The sequence below is a fragment of the Channa argus genome, chromosome 1 (assembly GCF_033026475.1).
Source record: "Channa argus isolate prfri chromosome 1, Channa argus male v1.0, whole genome shotgun sequence".
Lineage (NCBI taxonomy): Eukaryota > Metazoa > Chordata > Actinopteri > Anabantiformes > Channidae > Channa > Channa argus.
In genome coordinates this window covers 2,307,192-2,330,088 of record NC_090197.1, presented here as the reverse complement: position 1 = coordinate 2,330,088, position 22,897 = coordinate 2,307,192, and the positions used below count along the sequence as shown (strand labels likewise).

The window sequence follows — 22,897 nt, the reverse complement described above, 5'->3', positions numbered from 1 at the left end:
AACTACAACCACCCCAGTTACTACAACTACTGCAGAAACTACAACCACCCCAGTTACTACAACAACTGCAGAAACTACAACCACCCCAGTTACTACAACAGCTGCAGAAACTACAACCACCCCAGTTACTACAACAACTGCAGAATCTACAACCAGCCCAGTTACTACAACAACTGCAGAAACTACAACCACCCCAGTTACTACAACAACTGCAGAAACTACAACCACCCCAGTTACTACAACTACTGCAGAAACTACAACCACCCCAGTTACTACAACAACTGCAGAAACTACAACCACCCCAGTTACTACAACTACTGCAGAAACTACAACCACCCCAGTTACTACAACAACTGCAGAAACTACAACCACCCCAGTTACTACAACAACTGCAGACACTACTACAACCACCCCGGTTACTACAACAACTGCAGAAACTACAACCACCCCAGTTACTACAACAACTGCAGAAACTACAACCACCCCAGTTACTACAACAACTGCAGAAACTACAACCACCCCAGTTACTACAACAACTGCAGACACTACTACAACCACCCCAGTTACTACAACAACTGCAGAAACTACAACCACCCCAGTTACTACAACAACTGCAGAAACTACAACCACCCCAGTTACTACAACAACTGCAGAAACTATAACCACCCCAGTTACTACAACAGCTGCAGAAACTACAACCACCCCAGTTACTACAACAACTGCAGAATCTACAACCAGCCCAGTTACTACAACAACTGCAGAAACTACAATCACCCCAGTTACTACATCAACTGCAGAAACTACAACCACCCCAGTTACTACAACAACTGCAGACACTACTACAACCACCCCAGTTACTACAACAACTGCAGACACTACTACAACCACCCCAGTTACTACAACAACTGCAGACACTACTACAACCACCCCAGTTACTACAACAACTGCAGAAACTACAACCACCCCAGTTACTACAACTGCAGAAACTACAACCACCCCAGTTACTACAACAACTGCAGAAACTACAACCACCCCAGTTACTACAACAACTGCAGAAACTACAACCACCCCAGTTACTACAACAACTGCAGAATCTACAACCAGCCCAGTTACTACAACAACTGCAGAAACTACAACCACCCCAGTTACTACAACAACTGCAGAAACTACAACCACCCCAGTTACTACAACAACTGCAGACACTACTACAACCACCCCAGTTACTACAACAACTGCAGAAACTACAACCACCCCAGTTACTACAACAACTGCAGAATCTACAACCAGCCCAGTTACTACAACAACTGCAGAAACTACAACCACCCCAGTTACTACAACAACTGCAGAAACTACAACCACCCCAGTTACTACAACAACTACAGACACTACTACAACCACCCCAGTTACTACAACAACTGCAGAAACTACAACCAGCACAGTTACTACAACAACTGCAGAAACTACAACCACCCCAGTTACTACAACAAATGCAGAAACTACAACCACCCCAGTTACTACAACAACTGCAGAAACTACAACCACCCCAGTTACTACAACAACTGCAGAAAGTACAACCAGCCCAGTTACTACAACAACTGCAGAAACTACAACCACCCTAGTTACTACAACAACTGCAGAAACTACAACTACCCCAGTTACTACAAGAACTGCAGAAACTACAACCACCCCAGTTACTACATCAACTGCAGAAACTACAACCACCCCAGTTACTACAACAACTGCAGAAACTACAACCACCCCAGTTACTACAACAACTGCAGAAACTACAACCACCCCAGTTAGTACAACAACTGCAGAAACTACAAACAGCCCAGTTACTACAACAACTGCAGAAACTACTACAACGACCCCAGTTACTACAACAACTGCAGAAACTACAACCACCAAAGTTACTACAACAACTGCAGAAACTACAACCACCCCAGTTACTACAACAACTGCAGAAACTACAACCACCCCAGTCGCTACAACAACTGCAGAAACTACAACCACCCCAGTTACTACAACAACTGCAGAAACTACAACCACCCCAGTTACTACAACAACTGCAGAAACTACAACCACCCCAGTTACTACAACAACTGCAGAAACTACAACCACCCCAGTTACTACAACAACTGCAGAAACTACAAACAGCCCAGTTACTACAACAACTGCAGAAACTACAACGACCCCAGTTACTACAACAACTGCAGAAACTACTACAACCACCCCAGTTACTACAACAACTGCAGATACTACAACGACCCCAGTTACTACAACAACTGCAGAAACTACTACAACGACCCCAGTTACTACAACAACTGCAGAAACTACAACCACCAAAGTTACTACAACAACTGCAGAAACTACAACCACCCCAGTTACTACAACAACTGCAGAAACTACAACCACCCCAGTCGCTACAACAACTGCAGAAACTACAACCACCCCAGTTACTACAACAACTGCAGACACTACTACAACGACCCCAGTTACTACAACAACTGCAGAAACTACAACCACCAAAGTTACTACAACAACTGCAGAAACTACAACCACCCCAGTTACTACAACAACTGCAGACACTACTACAACCACCCCAGTTACTACAACAACTGCAGACACTACTACAACCACCCCAGTTACTACAACAACTGCAGACACTACTACAACCACCCCAGTTACTACAACAACTGCAGAAACTACAACCACCCCAGTTACTACAACAACTGCAGAAACTACTACAACCACCCCAGTTACTACAACAACTGCAGAAACTACAACCACCCCAGTTACTACAACAACTGCAGAAACTACAACCACCAAAGTTACTACAACAACTGCAGAAACTACAACCACCCCAGTTACTACAACAACTGCAGAAACTACAACCACCCCAGTTACTACAACAACTGCAGAAACTACAACCACCCCAGTTACTACAACAACTGCAGACACTACTACAACCACCCCAGTTACTACAACAACTGCAGAAATTACAACCACCCCAGTTACTACAACAACTGCAGAAACTACAACCACCCCAGTTACTACAACAACTGCAGAAACTACAACCACCCCAGTTACTACAACAACTGCAGAAACTACAATCACCGCAGTTACTACAACAACTGCAGAAACTACAACGACCCCAGTTACTACAACAACTGCAGAAACTACTACAACTACTACAATAATAGCAGACACTACAACCACAGCAGTTACTACAACAACTGCAGAAACTACTACGACCACAGCTGTTGGAACCACAACAGCTACTGTTACAGGAGGAACGACGACCTTAGCTGCTGGTGCAACCACAACAACTGTTGCTGGAGGAACAACAACCACTGCTGCTAGAGCCACAACAACCACAGCTGCTGGTGCCACAACAACCACAGCTGCTGGTGCAACCACAACCTCAGCTGCCGGTGCAACCACAACAGCCACTGTTGCAGGAGGAACAACAACCTTAGCTGCTGGTGGAACCACAACAACTGTTGCTGAAGCCACAAAAACCACAGCTGCTGCCACAAAAACTACAGCTGCTGCGACAACAACTACAGCCTCTTCTTCAGTCACCAACAAGATAAGTTTTCTTTTAATCATAGCAGTCACTACATCAGTCTTCTGGAATTAGAAGCTGGACTAAAACAAATGAGGAACAATTGTATTAATTACACATTGTATTATTATGGAGAGACTGAAAATTTTCCACTAATTTATTATGTTCTGTGGCCATTCTTTATATCTGGCGTTTGTGTCTTTGTTAAACAAAAGTTAATACAATAGTTTTTCATGATCATCGATTTGTTGATGTATACAATGTAGTAGTTTTGTCTTTCTTTCATTGACATCAGTATATGTTTGTATTTTACTTTGGCTTTAATGACCACTCAGATCCATATAAGCTATAAAAATAAGAATGGACTAAGCAACATGGACAGATATTTAAGAACTCTATGGTTTAGCTATTTGTTTTTGATGGCATTATATTTTCTGATGCTCACTATGCTGTGCACGATATACTGCTTTGATTCTTCTGTAGCCTCCTTATGCATTTGTATGCTAACACTCCATGAAATAAAGTAAATCTATTAAAATGTTACATGTAACAAACAAAATGTTGCTGTTTTTTGTAAGATATGTTTGATATTTTATTTAGGATTAGGCCTCAGTTTGGGTCTAATCAATTTAGTTATTTTAAGCTCTAATAATTTATTTTATATAATATGATCATATCATGTATGTATCTAGCTTCAGACTCTACATTTATTTCTTTAAACATAACTATGTGGACCAGATTTCTTTTAGTTCCTGAAATGTGGGATATGGAAGGGCAGCACATCAATTTGTATTGGTGATTAAAAATGTTTCAAAAATATCTGAAGTCTTTTCACATCAGTTTTTAGTAACTGGAAACCTAAGAAAAATCAACACAATATTATTTTATATCTGATTTTGCTTTTCTGAAATGCCCATTACCTTATTATTACAAAACTAATAATCACATGTTTCAATAGTACCACTGACATATTGCCCTTCAAATGCGCTCTAATTATAATTATCTTGATTTTACCTCATATTATCTTTTATCTTGAGTATTTTCAGAATGAAGAACCAAATTTTTATCAGGGAATTAATAATATCCAGTAACATTGTTATTGCACAAAACACAAACTGATCTCTTGTCTGCAGTCCAACAAAACAAACATATTGACGATTGGAAAAAAGTAACACAAAGTGTTATTCACACCACAAGTGGTTTAAGTGACTGACCAGGTGTTGTTTAAAGAGCAGGTGATATAAGAATTTATTCTCCCTGCCTACTGTCAGCAGAACAATTAAATGAAATGATTAGCTCAGTAAATATGAACCATGATGTTTGCACCAATCGATTTACGTTAATGTTTGGACGTTAGTGTCCAGAGACGTCCCTTCTCCATATCGTCCAATGTGTTTATAAGTAAGTAAGTAAGTAAGTAAGTAAGAAAGAAAGAAAGAAAGAAAGAAAGAAAGAAATATTTTGGATTGTGATATCATACAAATAAATTTGTGCTCTAGATGGAATTTGCTCAAAGAGACATTTGAGCTTTTGACATGGTTTTTAGTTCAATAACTGTTGAAGAAAAGAAAAGGAAGAAAAGGATTGGTTGGTCTTGCTCTTCCAGCTCTGCCAATCTCTCCTATAGGTGTGGTACCTCAGCCAGTCCCAGCTGACACGGTAAGGTCCCTGAGATACCGAAACACAGAGACAGGCAATCATTGCTTATTTTAGAGTTTGAGATTCTCCTAACCTGTATGAAACAACATCATAGTAACACAAATACTGTCGAACCCATGTTCTGTAAAGTGTCATTAAACCTGTTCCTTCAAACACTGGACTTTACAGGCAATAAAGAAGTTTGCGCATTGTGACCACACCTCACACAGGACATGAAGATCAAAAAATACATCTTTGTTCTGTGAAAATATAAAAGCTGCTGCTGTTTGTTCAGTGGCAAACAGGAGAGAGACTGAGCAGGTGGAATTAGGCAGCATCAGCAGGATCACAGCACCACACGTCAACAGCAGACACAAGCCGTAAGTGTTTTAATGAGGAATATTTACCCAAAACCAGTGATTTAATTACGTTACACATCTGATAGTGACTTTCAACTGTGATGTAAAAGAAAACCACTTGTTCACTTTTAATGCCTTAAGTATTTTATTTGTGTAAAGAAAAAGAAGTGTGGGTAAATGTAGCTGATTTGCCCTTAGAAATGTAATTAAATGCACAAAAAGAAACTGGAGAAACAGCTGTTTAAAATATGTCAATAAAAATCAGTTTTCGTAGAACTGGACACACATTAAAGCACATGTTAGGAGGCTGCACTTACATATACGCAAACAAATGATTAAAGAATGTAATGAAAGTAATGAAATAACTGATCTCAAAAGTTTGACTTTTGGTTGAATTATACAAATTCCTGCTAAACCTAATTAATGTTCAAATGTGTTTAAATTTGCATTTGTAATTATATTTTGAACAGAAAGACATTTTTCTACATTCAAGATGAAGATCTGTGTCATTCTTCTTCTCTGTGTTGGTGAGAAAATCATTATAATATGTTTGTCATTCAATTTTTAGAATTATGATAAAAAAAAGTGTTTTATATGTCGGATGAAAAAATTGATTGTTTCATGTTGCTAACGAAAAGCATCGGGCAACGAAGGGGAAGCAGCAAACAACATGCCAACAACAATGACCACAACTGATTCAGCAATGACAACTGCACACATGACTGCTTTAACAGCTATTGTAGAAGTAGTCATACCTCTGCACATTACAGCAACTACAACAACTCCAGCATCTACAGACACTACAACAACTACAGCAACTACAACCACAGCTTCTGCAACAACTACAGCTGCTACAACAAACACAGCTGCGCCAACAACTACAGCAACTGCAACAACCACAGCTGCGCCAACAACTACAAAAACTGCAACTACTACAGCCACTACAACAACTCAAGCAACTCTGGCATCTACAGACACTACAACAATTACACCAACTACAACTACAGCAACTGCAACAACCACAGCTGCGCCAACAACTACAGAAACTGCAATTACTACAGCTGCTACAACAACTCCAGCAACTCCAGCATCTACAGACACTACAACAACTACAGCAACTACAACTACAGCTTCTGCGACAAATACAGCAACTACAACAACCACAGCTGCTCCAACTGCCACATCAACTCCAGCATCTACAGACACTACACCAACTATAGCAACTGCAACAACCACAGCTTCTCCAAAAACTACAGCAACTACAACCACAGCTTCTGCAACAACCACGGCTTCTCCAACAACTATAGAAACTGCAACAACCACAGCTGCTCCAACAACTACAGCAACTGTCACAACCACAGCTGCGACGACAACTACAGAAACTGCAACAACCACAGCTGCTCCAACTACGACAGTTGCTAAAACAAATACAGCAACTGCAACAACCACAGCTGCTCCAAAAACTACAGCAACTCCAGCATCTACAGACACTACAACAACTACAGCAACTACAACCACAGCTTCTGCAACAACCACAGCTTCTGCAATAACTACAGCAACTACAACAACCACAGCTGCTCAAACTACCACAGCTGCTCAAACAACTATAGCAACAACAACGACCACAGCTGCTCCACCAGCTGCAGAAACTGCAACAACTGCCACATCAACTCCAGCATCTACAGACACTACACCAACTATAGCAACTACAACAACCACAACTGCTTCAACTACCATAGCTGCTCCAACAACTACAGAAACTGAAACAACAGCTTCTGCAACAACTACAGCTACTACAACAAACACAGCTGCTCCAACAACTACAGAAAATGCAACAACCACATCTGCTCCAACAACTACAGCAACTCCAGCATCTACAGACACTACAACAACTACAGCAACTCTGGCATCTACAGACACTACAACAATTACACCAACTACAACTACAGCAACTGCAACAACCACAGCTGCGCCAACAACTACAGAAACTGCAATTACTACAGCTGCTACAACAACTCCAGCAACTCCAGCATCTACAGACACTACAACAACTACAGCAACTACAACTACAGCTTCTGCGACAAATACAGCAACTACAACAACCACAGCTGCTCCAACTGCCACATCAACTCCAGCATCTACAGACACTACACCAACTATAGCAACTGCAACAACCACAGCTTCTCCAAAAACTACAGCAACTACAACCACAGCTTCTGCAACAACCACGGCTTCTCCAACAACTATAGAAACTGCAACAACCACAGCTGCTCCAACAACTACAGCAACTGTCACAACCACAGCTGCGACGACAACTACAGAAACTGCAACAACCACAGCTGCGACGACAACTACAGCAACTGTCACAACCACAGCTGCTCCAACTACGACAGTTGCTAAAACAAATACAGCAACTGCAACAACCACAGCTGCTCCAAAAACTACAGCAACTCCAGCATCTACAGACACTACAACAACTACAGCAACTACAACCACAGCTTCTGCAACAACCACAGCTTCTGCAATAACTACAGCAACTACAACAACCACAGCTGCTCAAACTACCACAGCTGCTCAAACAACTATAGCAACAACAACGACCACAGCTGCTCCACCAGCTGCAGAAACTGCAACAACTGCCACATCAACTCCAGCATCTACAGACACTACACCAACTATAGCAACTACAACAACCACAACTGCTTCAACTACCATAGCTGCTCCAACAACTACAGAAACTGAAACAACAGCTTCTGCAACAACTACAGCTACTACAACAAACACAGCTGCTCCAACAACTACAGAAAATGCAACAACCACATCTGCTCCAACAACTACAAAAACTGCAACTACTACAGCCACTACAACAACTCAAGCAACTCTGGCATCTACAGACACTACAACAATTACACCAACTACAACTACAGCAACTGCAACAACCACAGCTGCGCCAACAACTACAGAAACTGCAATTACTACAGCTGCTACAACAACTCCAGCAACTCCAGCATCTACAGACACTACAACAACTACAGCAACTACAACTACAGCTTCTGCGACAAATACAGCAACTACAACAACCACAGCTGCTCCAACTGCCACATCAACTCCAGCATCTACAGACACTACACCAACTATAGCAACTGCAACAACCACAGCTTCTCCAAAAACTACAGCAACTACAACCACAGCTTCTGCAACAACCACGGCTTCTCCAACAACTATAGAAACTGCAACAACCACAGCTGCTCCAACAACTACAGCAACTGTCACAACCACAGCTGCGACGACAACTACAGAAACTGCAACAACCACAGCTGCTCCAACTACGACAGTTGCTAAAACAAATACAGCAACTGCAACAACCACAGCTGCTCCAAAAACTACAGCAACTCCAGCATCTACAGACACTACAACAACTACAGCAACTACAACCACAGCTTCTGCAACAACCACAGCTTCTGCAATAACTACAGCAACTACAACAACCACAGCTGCTCAAACTACCACAGCTGCTCAAACAACTATAGCAACAACAACGACCACAGCTGCTCCACCAGCTGCAGAAACTGCAACAACTGCCACATCAACTCCAGCATCTACAGACACTACACCAACTATAGCAACTACAACAACCACAACTGCTTCAACTACCATAGCTGCTCCAACAACTACAGAAACTGAAACAACAGCTTCTGCAACAACTACAGCTACTACAACAAACACAGCTGCTCCAACAACTACAGAAAATGCAACAACCACATCTGCTCCAACAACTACAGCAACTCCAGCATCTACAGACACTACAACAACTACAGCAACTACAACCACAGCTTCTGCAACAACTACAGAAACTGCTACAACACCAGCTTCTGCAACAACCACAGCTTCTCCAAAAACTACAGAAGCTGCAACAACCACAGCTTCTCTAACAACCACAGCTTCTGCAACAACCACAGCTTCTGCAATAACTACAGCAACTACAACAACCACAGCTGCTCCAACTACCACAGCTGCTCAAACAACTATAGCAACAACAACAACCACAGCTGCTCCAACTACCACAGCTGCTCCAACAACTACAGCAACTACAGCAACTATGGCATCTACAGACACTACACCACCTATAGCAACTACAACAACCACAGCTGCTCCAACTACCACAGCTGCTCAAACAACTATAGCAACAACAACAACCACAGCTGCTTCAACTACCACAGCTGCTCCAACAACTACAGAAACTGAAACAACCACAGCTGCTCCAACAACTACAGCAACTGCAACAACCACAGTTGCACCACCAACTACAACAACTGCAACGACCACAGCTGCTACAAGAGCAGCAACTCCAGCATCTACAGACAGTACACCAACTATATCAACTACAACAAACATAGCTGCTCCAACTACCACAGCTGCTCCAACAACTACAGAAACTGCAACAACCACAGCTTCTCTAACAACCACAGCTTCTGCAACAACCACAGCTTCTGCAATAACTACAGCAACTACAACAACCACAGCTGCTCAAACAACTATAGCAACAACAACAACCTCAGCTGCTCCAACAACTACAGAAACTGCAACAACTGCCACATCAACTCCAGCATCTACAGACACTACACCAACTATAACAACTGCAACAACCACAACTGCTTCAACTACCACAGCTGCTCCAACAACTACAGAAACTGTAACAACCACAGCTGCTCCAAAAACTGCAGCTGCTCCAGCAGCTACAGACACTACAACAACTACAGCAACTACAACCACAGCTTCTGCAACAACTACAGCAACTACAACAACCACAGCTGCACCAACTACCACAGCTGCTCCAACAACTACAGCAACTGCAACAACCAAAGCTGCGCCACCAACTACAGCAACTACAACAACCACAGCTGCACCAACTAAGACAGCTGCTCCACCTACTACAACAACTACAATGACCACAGCTGCTACAAGAGCAGCAACTCCAGCATCTACAGACAGTACACCAACTATAGCAACTACAACAAACACAGCTGCTCCAACTACCGCAGCTGCTCCAACAACTACAGAAACTGCAACAACCAAAGCTGCTCCAAAAACTACAGAAACTGAGACAACCACAGCTTCTCTAACAACCACAGCTTCTGCAATAACTACAGCAACTACAACAACCACAGCTGCTCCAACTACCACAGCTGCTCCAACAACTATAGCAACAACAAAAAACACAGCTGCTCCAACTACCGCAGCTGTTCCAACAACTACAGAAACTGCAACAACCACAGCTGCTCCAAAAACTGCAGCTGCTCCAACAACTACAGAAACTGCAACAACCAAAGCTGCTCCAACTACCACAGCTGCTCCAAAAACTACAGCAACTCCAGCAGCTACAGACACTACAACAACTACAGCAACTACAACCACAACTTCTGCAACAACTACAGCAACTGCAACAACCACAGCTGCTCCAACAACTACAGCAACTGTCACAACAACTACAGCCACTACAACAACTACAGCAACTACAACCACAGCTTCTGCAACAACCACAGCTTCTCCAAAAACTACAGAAACTGCAACAACCACAGCTTCTGCAACAACCACAGCTGCTCCAACAACTATAGCAACAACAAAAAACACAGCTGCTCCAACTACCGCAGCTGTTCCAACAACTATAGAAACTACAACAACCAAAGCTGCTCCAACTACCACAGCTGCTGCAACTACCACAGCTTCTGCAACAACTACAGCCACTACAACAACCACAGTTGCACCAACTACCACAGCTGCTCCAACAACCACAGCAACTACAACAACCACAACTGCTCCAACTACCACAGCTGCTCCAACAACTACAGCAACTACAGCAACTATGGCATCTACAGACACTACACCACCTATAGCAACTACAACAACCACAACTTCTCCAACTAACAAAGCTGCTACAACAACTACGGCAACTCCAGCATCTACAGACACTACAACCACTACACCAACTGCAACCACAGCTTCTGAAACAACTACAGCAACTGCAACAACCACAACTGCTCCAACTACCACAGCTGCTCCAACAACTACAGCAACTACAACAACCGCAAATGCTCCAACAACTACAGCAACTGCAAAAACCACAGCTGCGCCAACAACTACAGAAACTGCAACAACCACAGCTGCTCCAACAACTACAGCAACTACAACAACCGCAACTGCTCCAAAAACTACAGCTTCTGCAACAACCACAGCTTCTCCAACAACTACAGAAACTGCAACAACCACATCTGCTCCAACAACTACAGCCACTGCAACAACTACAGCTGTGCCAAAAACTACAGCAACTCCAGCATCTACAGACACTACAACAACTACAGCAACTAGAATCATAGCTTCTGCAACAACTATAGCAACTACAACAACCACAACTGCTCCAACTACCACAGCTGCTTCAACAACTACAGAAACTACAACAACCAAAGCTGCTCCAACTACCACAGCTGCTGCAACTACCACAGCTGCTCCAACAACTACAGAAACTGCAACAACCAAAGCTGCTCCAACTACCACAGCTGCTGCAACTACCACAGCTTCTGCAACAACTACAGCCACTACAACAACCACAGTTGCACCAACTACCACAGCTGCTCCAACAACCACAGCAACTACAACAACCACAACTGCTCCAACTACCACAGCTGCTCCAACAACTACAGCAACTACAGCAACTATGGCATCTACAGACACTACACCACCTATAGCAACTACAACAACCACAACTTCTCCAACTAACAAAGCTGCTACAACAACTACGGCAACTCCAGCATCTACAGACACTACAACCACTACACCAACTGCAACCACAGCTTCTGAAACAACTACAGCAACTGCAACAACCACAACTGCTCCAACTACCACAGCTGCTCCAACAACTACAGCAACTACAACAACCGCAAATGCTCCAACAACTACAGCAACTGCAAAAACCACAGCTGCGCCAACAACTACAGAAACTGCAACAACCACAGCTGCTCCAACAACTACAGCAACTACAACAACCGCAACTGCTCCAACTACCACAGCTGCTCCAACAACTACAGCAACTACAACAACCGCAAATGCTCCAACAACTACAGCAACTGCAAAAACCACAGCTGCGCCAACAACTACAGAAACTGCAACAACCACAGCTGCTCCAACAACTACAGCAACTACAACAACCGCAACTGCTCCAAAAACTACAGCTTCTGCAACAACCACAGCTTCTCCAACAACTACAGAAACTGCAACAACCACATCTGCTCCAACAACTACAGCCACTGCAACAACTACAGCTGTGCCAAAAACTACAGCAACTCCAGCATCTACAGACACTACAACAACTACAGCAACTAGAATCATAGCTTCTGCAACAACTATAGCAACTACAACAACCACAACTGCTCCAACTACCACAGCTGCTTCAACAACTACAGAAACTACAACAACCAAAGCTGCTCCAACTACCACAGCTGCTGCAACTACCACAGCTGCTCCAACAACTACAGAAACTGCAACAACCAAAGCTGCTCCAACTACCACAGCTGCTGCAACTACCACAGCTTCTGCAACAACTACAGCCACTACAACAACCACAGTTGCACCAACTACCACAGCTGCTCCAACAACCACAGCAACTACAACAACCACAACTGCTCCAACTACCACAGCTGCTCCAACAACTACAGCAACTACAGCAACTATGGCATCTACAGACACTACACCACCTATAGCAACTACAACAACCACAACTTCTCCAACTAACAAAGCTGCTACAACAACTACGGCAACTCCAGCATCTACAGACACTACAACCACTACACCAACTGCAACCACAGCTTCTGAAACAACTACAGCAACTGCAACAACCACAACTGCTCCAACTACCACAGCTGCTCCAACAACTACAGCAACTACAACAACCGCAAATGCTCCAACAACTACAGCAACTGCAAAAACCACAGCTGCGCCAACAACTACAGAAACTGCAACAACCACAGCTGCTCCAACAACTACAGCAACTACAACAACCGCAACTGCTCCAACTACCACAGCTGCTCCAACAACTACAGCAACTACAACAACCGCAAATGCTCCAACAACTACAGCAACTGCAAAAACCACAGCTGCGCCAACAACTACAGAAACTGCAACAACCACAGCTGCTCCAACAACTACAGCAACTACAACAACCGCAACTGCTCCAAAAACTACAGCTTCTGCAACAACCACAGCTTCTCCAACAACTACAGAAACTGCAACAACCACATCTGCTCCAACAACTACAGCCACTGCAACAACTACAGCTGTGCCAAAAACTACAGCAACTCCAGCATCTACAGACACTACAACAACTACAGCAACTAGAATCATAGCTTCTGCAACAACTATAGCAACTACAACAACCACAACTGCTCCAACTACCACAGCTGCTTCAACAACTACAGAAACTACAACAACCAAAGCTGCTCCAACTACCACAGCTGCTGCAACTACCACAGCTGCTCCAACAACTACAGAAACTGCAACAACCAAAGCTGCTCCAACTACCACAGCTGCTGCAACTACCACAGCTTCTGCAACAACTACAGCCACTACAACAACCACAGTTGCACCAACTACCACAGCTGCTCCAACAACCACAGCAACTACAACAACCACAACTGCTCCAACTACCACAGCTGCTCCAACAACTACAGCAACTACAGCAACTATGGCATCTACAGACACTACACCACCTATAGCAACTACAACAACCACAACTTCTCCAACTAACAAAGCTGCTACAACAACTACGGCAACTCCAGCATCTACAGACACTACAACCACTACACCAACTGCAACCACAGCTTCTGAAACAACTACAGCAACTGCAACAACCACAACTGCTCCAACTACCACAGCTGCTCCAACAACTACAGCAACTACAACAACCGCAAATGCTCCAACAACTACAGCAACTGCAAAAACCACAGCTGCGCCAACAACTACAGAAACTGCAACAACCACAGCTGCTCCAACAACTACAGCAACTACAACAACCGCAACTGCTCCAAAAACTACAGCTTCTGCAACAACCACAGCTTCTCCAACAACTACAGAAACTGCAACAACCACATCTGCTCCAACAACTACAGCCACTGCAACAACTACAGCTGTGCCAAAAACTACAGCAACTCCAGCATCTACAGATACTACAACAACTACAGCAACTAGAATCATAGCTTCTGCAACAACTATAGCAACTACAACAACCACAACTGCTCCAACTACCACAGCTGCTCCAAGAACTACAGCAACTACAACAACCGCAAATGCTCCAACAACTACAGCAACTGCAAAAACCACAGCTGCGCCAACAACTACAGAAACTGCAACAACCACAGCTGCTCCAACAACTACAGCAACTACAACAACCGCAACTGCTCCAAAAACTACAGCTTCTGCAACAACCACAGCTTCTCCAACAACTACAGAAACTGCAACAACCACAGCTTCTGCAACAACCACAGCTTCTCCAAAAACTACAGAAACTGCAACAACCACAGCTTCTGCAACAACCACAGCTGCTCCAACAACTATAGCAACAACAAAAAACACAGCTGCTCCAACTACCGCAGCTGTTCCAACAACTACAGAAACTACAACAACCAAAGCTGCTCCAACTACCACAGCTGCTGCAACTACCACAGCTTCTGCAACAACTACAGCCACTACAACAACCACAGTTGCACCAACTACCACAGCTGCTCCAACAACTACAGCAACTACAACAACCACAACTGCTCCAACTACCACAGCTGCTCCAACAACTACAGCAACTACAGCAACTATGGCATCTACAGACACTACACCACCTATAGCAACTACAACAACCACAACTTCTCCAACTAACAAAGCTGCTACAACAACTACGGCAACTCCAGCATCTACAGACACTACAACCACTACACCAACTGCAACCACAGCTTCTGAAACAACTACAGCAACTGCAACAACCACAACTGCTCCAACTACCACAGCTGCTCCAACAACTATAGCAACTACAACAACCGCAAATGCTCCAACAACTACAGCAACTGCAAAAACCACAGCTGCGCCAACAACTACAGAAACTGCAACAACCACAGCTGCTCCAACAACTACAGCAACTACAACAACCGCAACTGCTCCAAAAACTACAGCTTCTGCAACAACCACAGCTTCTCCAACAACTACAGAAACTGCAACAACCACAGCTTCTGCAACAACCACAGCTTCTCCAAAAACTACAGAAACTGCAACAACCACAGCTTCTGCAACAACCACAGCTGCTCCAACAACTATAGCAACAACAAAAAACACAGCTGCTCCAACTACCGCAGCTGTTCCAACAACTACAGAAACTACAACAACCAAAGCTGCTCCAACTACCACAGCTGCTGCAACTACCACAGCTTCTGCAACAACTACAGCCACTACAACAACCACAGTTGCACCAACTACCACAGCTGCTCCAACAACTACAGCAACTACAACAACCACAACTGCTCCAACTACCACAGCTGCTCCAACAACTACAGCAACTACAGCAACTATGGCATCTACAGACACTACACCACCTATAGCAACTACAACAACCACAACTTCTCCAACTAACAAAGCTGCTACAACAACTACGGCAACTCCAGCATCTACAGACACTACAACCACTACACCAACTGCAACCACAGCTTCTGAAACAACTACAGCAACTGCAACAACCACAACTGCTCCAACTACCACAGCTGCTCCAACAACTACAGCAACTACAACAACCGCAAATGCTCCAACAACTACAGCAACTGCAAAAACCACAGCTGCGCCAACAACTACAGAAACTGCAACAACCACAGCTGCTCCAACAACTACAGCAACTACAACAACCGCAACTGCTCCAAAAACTACAGCTTCTGCAACAACCACAGCTTCTCCAACAACTACAGAAACTGCAACAACCACATCTGCTCCAACAACTACAGCCACTGCAACAACTACAGCTGTGCCAAAAACTACAGCAACTCCAGCATCTACAGATACTACAACAACTACAGCAACTAGAATCATAGCTTCTGCAACAACTATAGCAACTACAACAACCACAACTGCTCCAACTACCACAGCTGCTTCAACAACTATAGCAACTACAACAAACACAGCTGCTCCAACTGCCACATCAACTCCAGCATCTACAGACACTACACCAACTATAGCAACTAAAACAACCACAACTGCGCCAAATGCCACAGCTTCTCCAACAACTACAGCAACATCAACTGCTCGAACAACTACAGCAACTACAACCACAGCTTCTGCATCAACCACAGCTGCTCTAACAACTACAGCAGCTGCACCAACAACTACAGCAACTGCAACTACTACAACTGCTCCAACTACCACAGCTGCTCCAACAACTACAGCAACTACAACAACTGCTCCAACTACCACAGCTGCTCCAAAAACTACAGCAACTACAGCATCTACAGACACTACAACAACTACAGCAACTACAGCAAACACAGCTGCTCAAACTGCCACAGCTGCTCCAACAACTACAGCAACTGCAACAACCACAGCTGCGCCAACAACTACAGCCACTGCAACTACTACAGCTGCTACAACAACTCCAGCAACTCCAGCATCTACAGACACTACACCAACTACAACCACAGCTTCTGAAACAACTACAGCAACTACAACAACCGCAACTGCTCCAACAACTACAGAAACTGTAACAACCACATCTGCTCCAACAACTACAGACACTACAACAACTACAGCAACTACAACCACAGCTTCTCCAACTACCACAGCTGCTCCAACAACTACAGAAACTGCAACAACCACAGCTGCTCCAAAAACTGCAGCTGCTCCAGCAGCTACAGACACTACAACAACTACAGCAACTACAACCACAGCTTCTGCAACAACTACAGCAACTACAACAACCACAGCTGCACCAACTACCACAGCTGCTCCAACAACTACAGCAACTGCAACAACCACAGTTGCACCACCAACTACAACAACTGCAACGACCACAGCTGCTACAAGAGCAGCAACTCCAGCATCTACAGACAGTACACCAACTATAGCAACTACAACAAACATAGCTGCTCCAACTACCGCAGCTGCTCCAACAACTACAGACACTGCAACAACCAAAGCTGCTCCAAAAACTACAGAAACTGCAACAACCACAGCTTCTCTAACAACCACAGCTTCTGCAACAACCACAGCTTCTGCAATAACTACAGCAACTACAACAACCACAGCTGCTCAAACAACTATAGCAACAACAACAACCACAGCTGCTCCAACAACTACAGAAACTGCAACAACTGCCACATCAACTCCAGCATCTACAGACACTACACCAACTATAACAACTGCAACAACCACAACTGCTTCAACTACCACAGCTGCTCCAACAACTACAGAAACTGTAACAACCACAGCTGCTCCAACAACTACAGAAACTGCAACAACCACAGCTGCTCCAAAAACTGCAGCTGCTCCAGCAGCTACAGACACTACAACAACTACAGCAACTACAACCACAGCTTCTGCAACAACTACAGCAACTACAACAACCACAGCTGCACCAACTACCACAGCTGCTCCAACAACTACAGCAACTGCAACAACCAAAGCTGCGCCACCAACTACAGCAACTACAACAACCACAGCTGCACCAACTAAGACAGCTGCTCCACCTACTACAACAACTACAATGACCACAGCTGCTACAAGAGCAGCAACTCCAGCATCTACAGACAGTACACCAACTATAGCAACTACAACAAACACAGCTGCTCCAACTACCGCAGCTGCTCCAACAACTACAGAAACTGCAACAACCAAAGCTGCTCCAAAAACTACAGAAACTGCAACAACCACAGCTTCTCTAACAACCACAGCTTCTGCAATAACTACAGCAACTACAACAACCACAGCTGCTCCAACTACCACAGCTGCTCCAACAACTATAGCAACAACAAAAAACACAGCTGCTCCAACTACCGCAGCTGTTCCAACAACTACAGAAACTGCAACAACCACAGCTGCTCCAAAAACTGCAGCTGCTCCAACAACTACAGAAACTGCAACAACCAAAGCTGCTCCAACTACCACAGCTGCTCCAAAAACTACAGCAACTCCAGCAGCTACAGACACTACAACAACTACAGCAACTACAACCACAACTTCTGCAACAACTACAGCAACTGCAACAACCACAGCTGCTCCAACAACTACAGCAACTGTCACAACAACTACAGCCACTACAACAACTACAGCAACTACAACCACAGCTTCTGCAACAACCACAGCTTCTCCAAAAACTACAGAAACTGCAACAACCACAGCTTCTGCAACAACCACAGCTGCTCCAACAACTATAGCAACAACAAAAAACACAGCTGCTCCAACTACCGCAGCTGTTCCAACAACTACAGAAACTACAACAACCAAAGCTGCTCCAACTACCACAGCTGCTGCAACTACCACAGCTTCTGCAACAACTACAGCCACTACAACAACCACAGTTGCACCAACTACCACAGCTGCTCCAACAACCACAGCAACTACAACAACCACAACTGCTCCAACTACCACAGCTGCTCCAACAACTACAGCAACTACAGCAACTATGGCATCTACAGACACTACACCACCTATAGCAACTACAACAACCACAACTTCTCCAACTAACAAAGCTGCTACAACAACTACGGCAACTCCAGCATCTACAGACACTACAACCACTACACCAACTGCAACCACAGCTTCTGAAACAACTACAGCAACTGCAACAACCACAACTGCTCCAACTACCACAGCTGCTCCAACAACTACAGCAACTACAACAACCGCAAATGCTCCAACAACTACAGCAACTGCAAAAACCACAGCTGCGCCAACAACTACAGAAACTGCAACAACCACAGCTGCTCCAACAACTACAGCAACTACAACAACCGCAACTGCTCCAAAAACTACAGCTTCTGCAACAACCACAGCTTCTCCAACAACTACAGAAACTGCAACAACCACAGCTTCTGCAACAACCACAGCTTCTCCAAAAACTACAGAAACTGCAACAACCACAGCTTCTGCAACAACCACAGCTGCTCCAACAACTATAGCAACAACAAAAAACACAGCTGCTCCAACTACCGCAGCTGTTCCAACAACTACAGAAACTACAACAACCAAAGCTGCTCCAACTACCACAGCTGCTGCAACTACCACAGCTTCTGCAACAACTACAGCCACTACAACAACCACAGCTTCTCCAACAACTACAGAAACTGCAACAACCACATCTGCTCCAACAACTACAGCCACTGCAACAACTACAGCTGTGCCAAAAACTACAGCAACTCCAGCATCTACAGATACTACAACAACTACAGCAACTAGAATCATAGCTTCTGCAACAACTATAGCAACTACAACAACCACAACTGCTCCAACTACCACAGCTGCTTCAACAACTATAGCAACTACAACAAACACAGCTGCTCCAACTGCCACATCAACTCCAGCATCTACAGACACTACACCAACTATAGCAACTAAAACAACCACAACTGCGCCAACTGCCACAGCTTCTCCAACAACTACAGCAACATCAACTGCTCGAACAACTACAGCAACTACAACCACAGCTTCTGCATCAACCACAGCTGCTCTAACAACTACAGCAGCTGCACCAACAACTACAGCAACTGCAACTACTACAACTGCTCCAACTACCACAGCTGCTCCAACAACTACAGCAACTACAACAACTGCTCCAACTACCACAGCTGCTCCAAAAACTACAGCAACTACAGCATCTACAGACACTACAACAACTACAGCAACTACAGCAAACACAGCTGCTCAAACTGCCACAGCTGCTCCAACAACTACAGCAACTGCAACCACCACAGCTGCGCCAACAACTACAGCCACTGCAACTACTACAGCTGCTACAACAACTCCAGCAACTCCAGCATCTACAGACACTACACCAACTACACCAACTACAACCACAGCTTCTGAAACAACTACAGCAACTACAACAACCGCAACTGCTCCAACAACTACAGAAACTGTAACAACCACATCTGCTCCAACAACTACAGACACTATAACAACTACAGCAACTACAACCACAGCTTCTGCAACAACTATAGCAACTACAACAACCACAACTTCTCCAACTACCACAGCTGCTCCAACAACTACAGCAACTATAACAACTACTCCAACTACCACAGCTGCTTCAAAAACTACAGCAACTACAACATTGGCAACTGCTCCAACTACCACAGCTACTTCAACAACTACAGCAACTACAACAACCACAACTGCTCCAACTACCACAGCTGCTCCAACAACTAGAGAAACTACAACAACTGCTCCAACTACCACAGCTGCTCCAACAACTACAGCAATTACAACCACAGCTGCTCCAACAACTACAGCAACTGCAACTACCACAGCTGCTCCAACAATCACAACAACTATAGCAACTACAACCACAGCTTCTGCAACAACTACAACAATTACAGCTGCTCCAACAACTAAAACAATTACAGCTGCTCCAACATCTTCAGCAACTACAACAACCACAGCAACTACAACCACAGCTGCTCCAACAACTACAGCAACTCCAGCATCTACAGACACTACCATAACTATAACCTCGGCTTCTGCAACTAACACAGCTTCTTTAACAACTACAGCAACTAAAACTACCACACCTGCTCCAACCACTGCAGCGGCATCAACATCTAATGACATTACAACCACCACAGCTCCTACAATAACTACCGCAGATATAACAAACACAGCTGCTCCAACAACTACAATAAGAATATCCATGGTTGATTTAACAGCTGCTGGAAAAGCAACCACAGCTGATGGAGCAATGACAACAGTTGTTGGAGAAGCAACCACAGCTGATGGAGCAATGACAACAGCTGATGGAGCAACAACTACCAAAACTGCTGCCACAAAAAACACAGCTACTGCCATAGCAACCACAGTTTCTGGAGCAACAACCACATCTGCTGTAGCAGTGACCACATCCACCAGAGCAACAATGACCACAGCTGCTGATGCAACAATGACCACAGCTACTGGAGCAACAAAGACCACGGCTGCTGCCACAGAAACCACAGTTGTTGGAGCACCGACAACAGCTGATGGAACAGCGACCACAGCTGCTGGAACAGCGAACACAGCTGATGGAGCAATGATAACAGCTGATGGAGCGACAACGACCACAGCTGCTGCCACAGACACCACAGTTGCTGCCACCAAAACCACAGCTGCTGGCACCAAAACCACAGCTGCTGCTACCAAAACCACAGCTGCTGCTACAAAAACCACAGCTGCTGCTACAAAAACCACAGCTGCTGTTACAAAAACTACAGCTGCTGCTACAAAAACTACCGCCTCTTCTTCAGTCACCAACAAGATAAGTTTTCTTTTAATCATAGCAGTCACTACATCAGTCTTCTGGAATTAGAAGCTGGACTAAAACGGGATTATATCATTTTATCAGCCTTCACTTTTCTTAATTGTTTGCTAGGTGTCTCTTTGTTAAAAAACTAAATGTACTTTGTAAACCCAGACCTGTTGCTACACACAAACTGCCAGTTTTTTTAATCATAAAAAAAAGAACACTGTAAATTCAAGATCGAAAAAAGCATGAAAACTAATAACCCCTGAAAAACCAGGGAAACAACCATATTATTCTAGTGTCTGTTTCCACTATAACTGTTCCTGTTTCTTGTGTATAATCTATATCGTTTAACAATTGAATAAAACAAATCATTCAAAAGTATCTGAATCAGTCCTCTACAGGGCAAAAATATTTATGTTGTAAGAAGAACAGATTGTTGTAACACCCTCTTTCTGTAACAGGCTGGCTGTGTGGGCACAATCCGTTACCGTATTGATGCCATCTGATTTCAGGTTATTGGAGAGCGTTAGCTGAGCCTTCGTTTCAGACCATAGTGTTCTCCATTCCCATCAGCATTTCCATCCATTACAATATACACTCACTGGCCACTTTATTATGAGAAGAGATGGTTCTAATCTTTGACCAACCTAGTTAAAATGAATGAGGTGGTGAAAGCATTAGAGCCACCTCTTCTTACAATTCACTCCAGTACAACTCCACCACCCACTGTGACCTTTATAATAAACGGAATAGAATGATCAGCTAAAAACTGAACCTTGTAAACGGCATTGTACAGGTGTACCTAATAAAGTGGCCAGTGAGTGTTAATGT

At 44.1% G+C, this 22,897-nt stretch overlaps 2 protein-coding genes across 2 annotated transcripts; both read left to right on the top strand.

Annotated features, from left to right (window-relative positions):
- Positions 1 to 15,353: 15,353 nt before the first annotated feature.
- On the top strand, positions 15,354 to 19,018 carry LOC137101360 (mucin-2-like). Its single transcript, XM_067479738.1, has 5 exons — positions 15,354 to 16,839; positions 16,932 to 17,056; positions 17,163 to 17,419; positions 18,066 to 18,314; positions 18,651 to 19,018. The coding sequence occupies exons 1-5, from the start codon at positions 15,419 to 15,421 to the stop codon at positions 19,005 to 19,007; spliced, it is 2,409 nt and encodes an 802-aa protein (XP_067335839.1). The 5' UTR covers positions 15,354 to 15,418; the 3' UTR covers positions 19,008 to 19,018.
- Positions 19,018 to 22,384, top strand: LOC137128458 (mucin-2-like). Its single transcript, XM_067506530.1, has one exon. It carries the CDS (start codon positions 19,256 to 19,258, stop codon positions 22,127 to 22,129), a length of 2,874 nt encoding a protein of 957 aa, XP_067362631.1. The 5' UTR covers positions 19,018 to 19,255; the 3' UTR covers positions 22,130 to 22,384.
- Positions 22,385 to 22,897: the final 513 nt, after the last annotated feature.

Excerpts from the sequence above, each read along its gene's own strand:
- LOC137101360 (XM_067479738.1), top strand. The coding sequence starts at position 15,419 with ATGGCATCTACAGACACTACACCACCTATAGCAACTACAACAACCACA. Across the intron at positions 17,057-17,162 it reads CTGCTCCAACTACCACAGCT|CAACTGCAACAACCACAGCT; the intron begins GCTCCAAAAACT and ends CAACAACTACAG. Across the intron at positions 18,315-18,650 it reads TGCACCAACTAAGACAGCTG|AAACTGCAACAACCACAGCT; the intron begins CTCCACCTACTA and ends CAACAACTACAG.
- LOC137128458 (XM_067506530.1), top strand. The coding sequence starts at position 19,256 with ATGGCATCTACAGACACTACACCACCTATAGCAACTACAACAACCACA.